At 56.5% G+C, this 12,656-nt stretch overlaps 1 protein-coding gene across 2 annotated transcripts in view; it reads left to right on the top strand.

Annotated features, from left to right (window-relative positions):
- The first annotated feature begins 5,661 nt into the window (after positions 1 to 5,661).
- The window catches only part of RUNX3 (RUNX family transcription factor 3), a 38,182-nt gene continuing 31,187 nt past the window's right edge, over positions 5,662 to 12,656 (top strand). The window contains exons 1-3 of one of the 2 annotated variants that reach the window (XM_065041511.1): positions 5,662 to 6,304; positions 7,351 to 7,507; positions 11,753 to 11,857. In XM_065041511.1, coding sequence (XP_064897583.1) covers positions 6,044 to 6,304; positions 7,351 to 7,507; positions 11,753 to 11,857 — 523 coding nt within the window. In that variant the 5' untranslated portion in view covers positions 5,662 to 6,043. The remainder of the gene's footprint in view (positions 6,305 to 7,350; positions 7,508 to 11,752; positions 11,858 to 12,656) is intronic. The other variant, XM_021280843.2, reaches the window with a different exon arrangement.

Below are 12,656 nucleotides of genomic sequence, written 5' to 3'. Positions count from 1 at the left end.
TGCAACAGCAGCTCAGCACGTGCCGGAGGATTTCCCTGCGCCGCAGTGCCCTGCCTGGGAGCCCTTCCGTGGCAGCAGCTCCTCTCCTCGAAATCAGAAATCACACCGTGTTTTTCTGCGCCCACCCTGTTGTACTTTTCTCGTCGTCATGTGCCTTTTGGTTCCTCTTTCCGCCATCCAGACGTTTCCCCTTTTTCTTTCCTTTGGAATTTTTTTTGTTTGTCCCTCTGTCGCGTTTTGGGTTTTGGGTCCTGGGCTCTGGTGGGACGGGCGCTGCCCATGGCCCTGGCGCTTGGTCCCTTCCCTCGTGTTCTCAGCTGGTTCCATGAGCTCCAGGGAAGTTCTGCCCAGGGGCCGCAGGAGTCCCATGAAATACTCGCCACAACTTCAACCATCCACCTTCCAACGTGGGGAACAGACAGGTTGGAGATGTCTCCCTCATTCCCCATAGGGTCTGGCACGAGCCTTCACGCTCCCCTAAAGCTCCTCCAAAACCCCCAAAGAGAGAAACTTCCATGAACTTGGGTAGCTCTGAACAAAGCCCAACGTTTCCAGTTGTATTATCCACCTTTGGGCATTTCTGGAGGAGATGGGATGTCCTTAGGTGCTCCATAACCTTTACATGAATAGTTCCTTTTCTCTGCATAAGCACATTCTTAAAGGAGCATTGTGCTTTCATTCTCCACTTCAACCGTCGTACTTCTCTGTTCACTTGTTTAAATCAAGCATAAAGCTCGAACTGTTCTTTGAATATTTATGACTAGTTTTTATCTCATGCCATGCATACAAAACATACTTGATTTCTTTCCTAAAAGTTTTTTCAAGTGCAAAGTTTTAAAAACATGTGGCTTTTATTGCAGGCAGGAATGAATAACAGCATTCCACCAGTAACCACATTAAATGGAACAGTAATATTCATATGCGTAAGGGCAAAAGCTGCCTTGTTTCCTATTTGCAGTTGAACTCTGAAATTAATTAAGAACTAAGAGGATCTGACAGTCATTAGGATCTTTTAAGAAGGAGTGGAAGTGGCAGATGGGACCCACGCTCCAAAAAGCTCAGCCATGCTATCAATAGCACAGAGGATGTGAGCCCCGAACATGCTTCTCTTTGTCGGGCTCTTGTGGGGAGAGGAGAATCGTGGTCCCGAACAATGAAGAATGGCACTTTCGTGACTTCAGAACCGCAGGATTCACGTCAATCGCACTCGTGCTCCCAAGTCACTTCGCAGTGTTTGCAAACCCCATCTCATCCCCTCGGCGCTGCACAGGCTCAGGGGTTTGTGCTACACCCAGAGCACAGGGCGCTTGCCAAGGGCTGGTGCTGGGGTGCGGTGGGTCCTGGCTCCCCCAGGTGCTGTCTATAGGGATGATAAATCCCCCGACAGCAGCAGCATCACTCCCAGTTCACCCCGGTGGGTGCGCCTGGGGCTCACCGCTCTGGTCCCCCCGTGGCCGAGGGTGCGTGTGTGGGTGCAGGCGAGTGTGGAGGTCTCCTTGGGGATGCTGATTTAAGTGAGGACTGGTCATTAAATACACCAGTATAAAATGGGGAGAACTGGGAGGAGAGCCAAGCTGCAAAGCCGTCAGAAGAGTCAGCGACCACTTCTCTGGCTGTGGCCATTTCTAATCCTTCAGGTGATGGCGAAGGAAACCTGGCCCCAGGTAACCAGGTGGGAACCTCAGGTTGATTTTCCCAGAGAACAACATTTCATGCCAGAATCCCAAACTCCCACTAGAGTCCTCCTCCTGCTGCCCCAAGCAAGGATCCTGGACGCCAGGCGCCAGGGCTGCGGATGCAGACAGCAAGGTGGAATCGGCCAGCCGTGGCTCCCGTGGGATTAATGGCTGTCCCAGCTGGGGATTTGGTGTCAAGCTGCAGCCCTGGCCCTGGAAGCGGGTGCTGAGAAGGGTTTCCCCGGCTGCGGGTGTCGCCCTAGCCCGGGGCGCAGCGGATGCCGAGCTGAGCCTGGTGCAGCTCTGCTGGAGTCGTCAACAGGCTGGTCTGGCAGCTGGTCCCTCGCCCGAGCGCAGGCTTCCCCTGATTTATGTCTGGGGCAGCCACTGCTTTTCCCCCCCCAGGTTCCCCCTTATTTCTTCCCCAAGCCCTGCAGCTTCCTCCTGCAGGAACCTCCGCCTGCAGCGCCCGTAATTGCCCCATGGGAGCCCCTTTTAGCGGTGACACTCAGGGGTTAAAAATTGTCACCATCGCGCACCCCATTGGACCCAGCATCTGTTGTTTGATTTATGAATGAATAGCACGCTCCCTCCCTGCATGCTGCTCTCAGATCCCCTTCACTTAACTGCAAAATAGATCCAGACACCCGCATGGCCCTACTGAGCGCCGTGCTCCTGAGAGGGCTGAGGCAGAGTTTGCGATGAATTTTTAATAGAAAACTTCCTATAAGCCTCCACGCTTGCTTCCTTGCCGTCGAAACGAGCGGCTCTGCTGCTAAATAGCAGCTCAAATGAATTAAAAACTACAGAGGAGCCTGTAAGGGAAGCAATCCCAGAGACTAATGATTTAAAGAGCCGCTGACCTCCCTGCGATGTGAACAGTAGCTTTTAAGGATTTGAAAAGAAGCCCATGCAAATCCTGGGTGTTATACTCTATTAATCTCCTCTGGAGTGCAGAAAGGGTGGCAGAGGAATAATCCCCACACATCGATGTCTCCTGGTTTGTGCAGGACGAGAGCAGCATGAGCTTTTCCCCCAGTTTGACACTCTGAATCCTGCTGTGCTGAAAAGGATAATTCAAATGAAAGGTAATTCCCGCAGGGCACAGTGTTGTGTCCCCACAGCCCAGGGATGGTTTTGCTTACCTTTGCAGAAGCAGCTGCTGAGTTGCTTTGCTGGGCTCTGCACCTCTGGGGTCCATCAGCCGATTTGGGGTTGGAGGGAGCCCAGTTTGCCACTGCTCTGTGTTTTGGGTCTCATTTTATATCTCTGCAAGTCAGCGACTGGCTTTGCCCCTATGCAGTGGAGAAGTTCAGAGCCACGCAAAAGGTTGTGGGGGTGAATCTGCTTCTCATCACCCCAAAAAACAAGTCAGGGTGGGAGTGTAGAGAGTGCTGGAGTGAGCAGCTTTTGGGAGGGAGCAGGACATGACACCTGCACAGCTGGGAATGCACTGGGGACTGACTCCAAGTACTTTGGGTGGGTATTTGGATGCTGCTTGGCTGACACCCAAGTGATTAAATTAGCTGTCTTTTCTAACGGGATGCTCCCAGTATAAAACAGGATCAGAGGAATGCGTGGATGGCTGGACTGTGAGTGGACACTAAGCAGTTAAAGCAGCCGAAGAAGGAAAGGCAGGGAATGGGGAGCTGGACACGGGCATCGTGCTGCAGGGAGGCAGCTCTGCCCTGCTGGGACCGAGCCCATCACCTGATGGGGACTTGCAGGATGAGGGGAGCAGCCATGGCGGGGCAATACCTGCCCGTACAGGGACACCCGCCCTGCAGCTCAGAATCACAGAATCACACAGAATCCCAGAATGTCAGGAACTGGAGGGGACCTGGAAAGCTCATCCAGTGCAATCCCCAGGAACAGGAACACCCAGATGAGGTTACACAGGAAGGTGTCCAGGTGGGTTGGAATGTCTGCACAGAAGGAGACTCCACAAGCTCCCTGGGCAGCCTGGGCCAGGCTCTGCCACCCTCACCCCCAACAAGTTTCTTCTCAAATTTTAATGGAACCTCCTGTGTTCTAGTTTGAACCCATTGCCCCTTGTCCTGTCACTGGTTGTCACCGAGAAGAGCCTGGCTCCATCCTCCTGGCACTCCCCCTTTCCATATTGATAAACATTAACAGCTCCCGGGCCGGGGGGTGACCGGGTGACATCCCCAGGACTGCGCAGGGAGGGCGAAGGCGGAGTAACCCCCGGGGGTCGGTTCAGCAGCGGGAAGAGGCAGCAGCGGCAGCGTCTTGCAGAGGGCCGGGGGGGGGTCACAGCGGCCGGGCCGCCCCGTCGCTCCCGCCCCGTCGCGGAGCAGCCACGGCGGAGCCTCGGCGACAACTACCGGCCGCGACCCGCACTGCAGCGCATGCGTGATGTGTCCATCCGCGCATCCCTCCGTGCGCCCTCGCCTCCGGGGGAACCGGGATGGGGGTACCGGGGTGGGAATGTGGGACCCTCGAGCAAACGCCGGCGTAGGGCCGCGACAGCCCGGACCAGCAAGTCCTCCCCGCCCGCAGCTCTGGCCCCTGCTCCGGGTTTAGCGTGAGTCCCCCACGCTGCTGAACGGGGGGTGAGAAATAGAACTAAACCCGGCGGCCGCTTTCGCCTAAAAAGGGCAGGATTTCAGCGCCGGTAACTGCGGGAGACGGCCCGACACGCGGGGCTGGCGGCCGCCCCACCCCGGGCATCGCCGCCCCCCGGGGCTGCTTGGGCTCGGAGCCGCCGCCGGCACCGGCTCGACGGACCCGGCTCGGCCCCCCGGGGGACCGGCACAGCCCCCGCGGTGCCCCGCTTGCTAACGGGGCGTTGTAGCGAGGGAACCCCCCGCTCCTCTTAGTTAAATATATGTATATATTTATATCTATTTTTGTTTTTCTTTTGGACAAACACGGGCTTTTTCTGGGTCTTGCGAGCAGCGGGATGCGGAGCCCGACCCGGGTTCTCTCCACCGGGCACTGCGGCTTGCGGAGGAAAATGTTTCATTAGTTTGTGGAGTGGGTTCAGGAAAAGGAGAAGTTTTTTTGACGTTGGGTGTTTTGTTCGTTTGTTTTAAGGAAAATTGCGTTTCATACCGCGCAGCACGGAGCCGGGAACGTTGCGGCCCGGCCGGCTCCGCTCCGACGGGTCGTCCCGGTCCCTAAACACCACCGGCGGAGCTCAGCCCCGTCGGGAAAGGGCCGGGAAGCGCGGGCAAAGAAACCTCCGTCTCACTTCCCGGTCCTGCCCCCCGCCCACCCCGCGGTTCGGCGTTTCCGCGGCCGGGGCTCCGCGGGCAGCCGCGGAGCGGAGCGAACCGCCGCCTTCGATATGTTCCCTCAGAACCGGCGGCTTCGCCACGAATTTTCTCGCCAACGATTCCGGCCGGAGCCTCCGGACCTGCCCGCAGCCACGGCCCCCGGGGAACTGCCGGAGTCGCCGGGCGCTGCGGGCGTCCCGGGATCGCCGGAGATGAAGGCGGTTTTCGTTTTTTGGGAGGCAGGGGAGGCAAAAGGCGGCGTCTGGGAGCAGCGGTTTTCAGAGCAGGCCGTGGGACGCGTGTGCCGGCGGCAGCGGCTGCTCCACAGCCGCCGCTCCCCCCGCCCCGCCACTGCCGAGCCAGGGCTGGGGACGCGGGGGGACAGTGAGGGACGTGCTGTTTTCCCAGCCGCTCTGCACTGCGGCGGCTCCGGCAGCTCCGGCCCCAAAACTGCCTCATCGCGCCCCAAAAGCCTCCGCCGGCGGCGGCAAGAAGCCACCGGGACCCCGACGTTCGCCCGCCCCGCCGGGCCAGCCCAGCGGGGGCGGGGCTTTAAGAGACCACGCCTATTTTGACAGAGACCACGCCTCTTTCGGTTGTGGTCACGCCCATTTGTCCCGCAGGACAGGGCGCTGGGCGGGGAGAAGGACCCCCACGGCCGTCCCATTGGCGCAGCGCCCCGTCCGTCAGGGCACGGCCCGCCCCCGCCCCGGGGGGGCCGGCAGTAAATACGGTACCGGGCTGTGCGCCTGACATTTGGGAGCTGGTTTCGGGGCCGCCCGGCGGAGCGGACCCGCCTGCAGCCGAGGGTGCCCGCGGCCGCGACGTGGCTCTGCCGGGGCTCCGCGCCGCCTTTCCCCGGGCGGGGCGGTCGGGACTGCAGCGAAACCACCGGGGACGAGCCCCGGAGCCGGGCGGGAGCAGACACCTCGCACCGCTTTCCCCGCGCCGCCCCGCCGAGGACGGCGATCTGCCGGGACGGAGCGAGGCAGCGCGGGGCCCGGCCGCCGCTGCTCCCGCCGCGTCCCACCGCCGAGCCCCGTCGTAACCGAGCGGTGGGCGCCGGGCCCAGCCAGGCCCCCCCTCGTACCCCCGGGCTGCGGCGGCTCCCTGACGCCCGCCGTTGTGATGCGTATTCCCGTAGACCCGAGCACCAGCAGGCGCTTCACTCCCCCCTCCACGGCCTTCCCCTGCGGTAAGATGGGTGAGAACAGCGGGGCGCTGGGGGCCCCCGCACCGGGCGCCAGGGCTCGACCTGAGGTCCGCTCCGTCGTGGATGTACTGGCCGACCACGCCGGCGAGCTGGTGCGCACCGACAGCCCCAACTTCTTGTGCTCGGTGCTGCCGTCCCACTGGAGATGCAACAAGACGCTGCCCGTCGCCTTCAAGGTAAGCGCTGAGCTCCGGGGAGGGTTGTGACCGGGCAGGTGGCCCCGGTGGCTCGGAGGGACCGGCTCAGCTCCGGGCTTACCCTCCTCCCCGACCTACTCGCCTCTTTCCCTCCGCCCCTTTCACTTTAACTCGCTCTTGACATCACCTTCAAGGGAGCCCGGTTTATTATTTTTAATCAAGTCTCCGCATTGCCCTGCGGTCACAGCATCTTAGATATTCCGTACAGTTAGGAGCTCTCAGGCAACTTTGAAGTTTAATGAGAGTGGAGGTTAATTACCTTCTTGGGAGAGGGAGAGAGAGGCAGGGAAGGGAGATCTAATCTGCAAAAAGGAAAAAAAAAAAACGAAAACGAAGAGTTGGAGCACCGGGCCGCGCTGCCCGGGCTCTCCGCGGCCGCCCGGCTCCGCTCCCGCGGGACGGGGTGACCGACGGGGCAGCCCCGGGCCGGGATTCCCCGCTGTGCTCGCGGGGTTGGGGGAACGGGGCCGAGGGGAGGGAAGCCAAAACCTCAGCGGGGGGAGCCGGGCAGGACGGCAGCGGAGGCCCGGGGAGCCCGGCGGTGGCGGGGAGCGATGGGTTGCAGACCGTGTTCCCCCGGCTGTCCCGGCACCGGGAGCTCGGGGCGCCGCTCCCCGGGGGGGAGAGACCCTTCTCCGCCAGCTCCGCGCTCCCCTCCGCGACCGCGCAGCTCCCCGGGTTTCCCCCGGCCAGGGCGCGGAGCTCCAGGCCCCCGCTCGCTGCCGCTCCGCAGCGCTTCTTTTTCCCTGAATCAAACAAAATAAAAGCGCGATTTCTCCCAGCGGGGCCAAGGGCGAGCGGCTCCCCCCGTCCCCTCCCCGTAGAACCCACTCGCTCATTTTAACCTATTTTTTAACTCATATATTCCCCTTTCCCCTCCGATTTTACAGCCTTCCTCGGGGGCTCGGATTGCTTTTGGTTTTGCTTTGGTTTGGGGTTTTTTTTGGGGGGTAGGGCACACCTTAGGGCAGGTTAGTTCCGACGGCAGCGAATTTGAGCCTAAAATTCCTCTCCTCCTGCCCTAGGTCGTAGCCCTCGGAGATGTGCCCGATGGGACGGTGGTCACGGTGATGGCCGGGAACGACGAGAACTATTCGGCGGAGCTCCGCAACGCCTCCGCCGTGATGAAAAACCAAGTAGCGAGATTTAACGACCTCAGATTTGTTGGGAGAAGCGGCAGGGGTAGGTACAGGCCGGGAAATGGTTGGCCTTTTTACTTGGCTTTAAAAAAAAGAGAGAAAAAGAAGCTGCGTTTTGGTTGATTTTCTTGTTAACGGTGTATTTCTCGCGGGCCGGTGGTTTCGTTGCTGCGGGCTGGGTTTGTCGCGCAGGGAGGATCCCCCGGCCCTGAAGCTGTTTCCGAGCTGCCGATGGGATGTGGATGCGGGAGGGATGCGGGAGCATCCCCGGCCACCCCCGCAACAGAACGGCCGCACCGCCCCGCTCGTCCCGGGGGTTTTCCCCGCCAAAGGACGGTGCAGGGGAAAGAAAAAATAACCTCCGTGGTGGGGCAAAGCAGCCTCGACCCAAATCCTCCCGAATTTCGCTCCTCAGGGAGGTAAACGTGGGCAGCGGGGGGTGCGCGGTGGTTCGGTGAATGTGCTCAGGGGCAATAACCCACCTGGCAGCTCGTTTGTAAACGGTGCGAATCAGGTGTGTGAAGGGATATAATAACGCGGTGCTCGGCAGGAGGGGAATGCAGCGAGGTTCCTTTTGATCGGGAGATGCGGGCGCAGGGCAGAGCTGCGGGTGCTTTTTGGGGAAGGTTTGCTCGTTTTCTGCCCTCTTGTTGCATGAAAAAACGGGGCAGAAATTCAGATTTTTAGAAATTTAGGGGCTGGCTGTATCGTTCACTCTCGAACGGATCACGCTGCTGGCTTTTTTATAACAAACCATCAAGGAAATCAGGCTTTGCCATCCAAGCAGAGGGAAATAAATGCCCTCAAAACGCTGAACGGCCGCGGGTGTCGGGGGAGCCCCGCTGTACCTGCCTTTAAATAGTATAAATAGAATAATTTCGACATTTCATCCCAAATAAACACGGCAGGTCGAAGCACTTAATTGCTCATTGAAACAAAAATAAGGATACTATATTTTAACAGCCACATGGCAGCGTTTTCTGAAAGGCACCATGTCAGATCTATTTTGACTTCTCTGCATTAATTAAAAGCAGTGATGTTAGGAATTATTTGCATGTAATAACTGTTTACTTGTTCCTCTTTATGAAACTTGAATAGTTTACATTCTTTCATACATTTCCTTTTTCCTGTTGGCTCCTTCTCCATGTTGCAGTTTCTTTAAAAACTCGCCACTTAACTGGTTGCAGGTTGATGGATGGAAAATGTTTTTCTTTTATGAATTAAGCTTTCATTTCTGTAATCAATTATTCTCTTGGGCTCTTTTCTTTCTGTGTGTTTTATTTTTCGCCCCCCTTACACAAATTTCCAAACTGAACGCAACCCAATCTCAGCTTGACTCTTGAATTCATTATTAACTTCCCTCCTCTGCAGACCCACGCTCTGAATTACCAGTAGTTTACAGCCTTAGAAAGCGCTTGGGTGAACAGTCTTTCCTCAGGCAGAGTCCTGGAAAATACTCATTACAGCAGTGAAAACACCTCCACTGCCTCTAAGAGGCTTTGGTGCAAGCAGCATAACTCAAGTGCTGATTTCTATATATTTAATATATTCTTGTGGGTTGAGGCTTTGTACTATTAGTAGAGAAATAACCCCGTTGTCGCTCCCTGGGGCTGGCACGAGGGTTTTCTCGCAGCGTGAAGCGTGTGTTCAGCTCCCCATGTCCGGCCGCGCTTTCCCGGCGAGGGGCTCTTTCAGCCTTATTCAGCGTGAAAAATCCTTTCTATTGAGTTTTTATTCTGGGTGTCGCACTTGTTTTTTTCCCTTGTTTGGCTCAATATCCCCAAGCCCGGTGCTGGTTTTGTTTGTTCTGGCAGAAATCTGGATTTGCTGTGGCACAGTTTGTTAGAGCGGGGTTGTGTGTGTGTCTAAATGTTTGTGTGAATCCGAAGTGGGCATCTGAACACACGCAGCGTGAGCAGCCCGGTTGTGCGCCCCAGCTGCAGGAGCCCTGGGAGATCAACAGCAGCGGGGCTCTTGTTTTGAAAATATGGCTTTGAAATAGTTCAGAATTGGGCATTTTTAATAATAATAATAAAAAATAATAATAATGAAAATAATAATCTCAGCCACGTTTATTATTATTTATTATTTTTCCCCAGCACTGTGAGCTGGGAAGAGCAGGTCCTTACTCATTCCTCTCCAAAATTAACATGTGCAAGACAAAGAGAGGGGAGAAGGACCAGTTTCCCTTTATGCTTAGCTCTTAAAATATATATATATATCTATAAAATAAAACCACCTTTTTCTGCTCAGATCGCACTGTATAAAATGAAAGCCGCGACCAGCTGGGTGCTCCCCCAGCTGGAATCTTCCCCCGGTGCCGTGGGTGCTCCCACAGCCACCCAGCAGCCGTGATCCCCATGCAGAGATGCAGGGGGCACGGTGGGAATGAGTAACCTCAGCCCGGCTTCCCGAGAAGGCGGGAAATGAGTAAAAATGATGCTGAGTAATAATTGTCGTTTTCGATTCATGGGAGGATTTTTTTTTTGAGAGCTGTTTAAATAAAAAAGCAATGGCCCGGCTGTTTCCACCCTGCGGCCGCCGGCCCTGGAGAGGTGTTTGTATCTGCAGTGAGGGAGTGAAATGCAGGGGGTTTATTTCACGTGGAAAATAAAATATTAAATAATAAAACTCAATACAAATGCGCTCTAACAGCGAGGAGGAGCCGTGTGCCGAGCTGCTGGGCTCAGCTCCCGGGCCGTGCGGGACGGTTGCGTCTCATAAAGCAAGGGGGTCCCTCATTTGCTTCTCCTCCCATGGGATTTCCTAACTAATTGCCCCTACTAATCCTCAGCCCCACACGCTGGTTCTGCAAACCTGTTGCCAACAAGTGCTCCGTGTTGGTGGTTTGTCCGTGGCCGTGCAGGCACCCGGGAGCCTTCGCGCTCTGCAGGCTGCGCCAGCCCGGCTCTTCCAGGCAGGTTGTCAGTGCAGCCATTTCATTGGGGGTTACGTTTGTATTTGGGAGGATTAAAACCAAATAAAAATAAACCATTTTTGTGCAGAAATTGAGCCGGAGGTTTGTGCAGCGTTTAGTCTTGTCTCGAAAGCTGAGGTCGGGCATGGATCGATAGTTGCTGTCTGCTTTAAAGCCAATATTTCTCCCCCGGTGCTCCCGTAGGGAAACTCTCCCACCTGGGATAATTGCAGGATGTTCTCCGGAGGAGATAATCTTGTTTTTTCTGTTTATTCTTTTTTTCCTCCTAGCTGTATAAATAGTATTTTGTTTTGCTATGGGTATTCTCAGGTCCAACCCTGTAGATGGATGATGGTTGGGATCTGAAAAATCTCTAATTCCTTTAGAGGGGAAAAAGGGAAAGGAGGTGGTTTGTTATTGGGTTTACTTGTGAAATGAAGGCTGGAGGAGTTCAGGGCATTTCCAGCCTGATTCTTGCATCGAGGGGGTGACGGCAGCATATAGGGGGCAGAGGGTGCGGGAGGTGACTGGGTTTGGTTTGGGGTGGACGCTGGGGAGCAGGGGGGCACATGGGTGCAGGCGTGATAACGCCCTTCGTGATGCCAAAAGCATTTTCGGGTTGTGGATGGAAACCTGTCCTGCTGACTCACTGTTGAGTTCGTGCAAAATTGGGCTCCCAAGTGCTTTTCGCTGCTTTATGCTCTGGTCAGGGCTGGGAGAGGGGGACGGTCCCCACAGCTGGCAGGGCCACCTCTGCTGCCCAAAGCTTGGCCAGATTCAGTTCCAATTCTGCAGTTTCCAGTCTCTGGCACCCATACATTTGCTGTGCGGCCAAGACCCTGGCACAGTTCTGCTCCTAACGCCACTATATAGGTAAATCCACAGGGCCAAAGTCACCGGGTTTCCCCAGCAAACCCCAGGCTGAAGCCGCCTCACCAGTTTGCTCCCCAGGAGCCTCCCATGGGTGCCAGGACCCACATCCACCCCTTGCAGAGGGGGTCCCACATCCAACAGCACATCTCGAGGCTGGGTTCCCATGAGAAGAGGCACCAGGAAGCTGCGTGTGTGGAGGGGGTTGATGTGGGGACAGGGCGGGAGAGAAGGGACACAAGTGACTTTTCCACCCGGCTCTGAACCGGGTCCAAGCCTCTCTCTGCAGCAGCTGAACCCCAGCGGGAGCCAGCCAAGCTCTGTGTCTCGGCAATAATGTCTCATAAAATTAAATGATGTGTGTGTTGGAGTTGGGTGGATGTGGCTATTTGTGCCTGAGCCTGCTCCAGCCCGACCCTTTTGCTCCCATATGAGCTGAACCCATTTCTCTTCTCCTTCTCCTCATTTCTCTTATTTTTATTTTGTACTTTTCATCCTTAGGAAAAAGCTTCACCCTGACGATCACCGTGTTCACCAACCCCACCCAGGTCGCTACTTATCACCGAGCCATTAAAGTGACTGTTGACGGACCCCGGGAGCCACGAAGTAAGTGATGTGTTTGATTTGGCAGCTGCTGAGCGGCATAGGGGGGATGCGGGGGCCGAGCTCTCCATGGCTGAAGGATTTAGGATGCCCTGCAGCTGGGCAGAGCCCCCCGGGACAGGCACCGTTTGCATGGCCGAGCAAGCCCCATGCGGCGGGTTCAGCTTGGCCACTTTTATTTTACTTGATTTTCTCGGCCCAGCAGAGTGTGGCGTGTGTCCCTGCCTGCTGCTCGCTCCGACCGTGCTCCGTGTCCCATCGCACAGGGATGGCTTTACAGCTCCACTCCTCATAGTGCTTGGGACACATGGAAAATGCTTTGGGCTTTGACAGCAAAACTACAGAGGCCTCAAATCTGGAGGCACACAGGGCATTTCTGGGGGGTTGTAAAGCCAGAGGTGCTTTGGAGGCTGGCTTGCTGATTATTAAACCCAAAGTGTTTGCAGGTTTCCCCTGCGCCGTGTTCATCCGTCTGTCCGCACGGGCCCGGGAGAGCTCAGCGGCATCTTCCTCTTTGGGTCTGCGCGGTTTCGCTTTCGGGTTGTCAAAGGCTCCTCTGGCAGCGGCCAGGAGCTGCGTTGCTTGAGAAAACCCAAAGAGACGACTCAAGCACGGAAATGTCGTTGTGCTGTGACAGAGGAGGCTCCGCTGGGTGCGCGACGGTGCCCCTGGGCTGAGGGCGGCTCTTTGCAAAGGCAGCTGCTGGGTTGGTTTTTGGCATCGGGCAGGTTTGAGCTCACCTTGGCATCTGCCACGATGCAGGGAAACACTCCGGTGCTGTCGGCTGGAGGGATTTCCTTTT

This window comes from Columba livia, chromosome 26, assembly GCF_036013475.1.
Source record: "Columba livia isolate bColLiv1 breed racing homer chromosome 26, bColLiv1.pat.W.v2, whole genome shotgun sequence".
In the NCBI taxonomy this organism is placed as follows: domain Eukaryota; kingdom Metazoa; phylum Chordata; class Aves; order Columbiformes; family Columbidae; genus Columba; species Columba livia.
The sequence above is the reverse complement of the archived record's forward strand: the minus strand, read 5'-3'. Positions and strand labels throughout refer to the sequence as shown.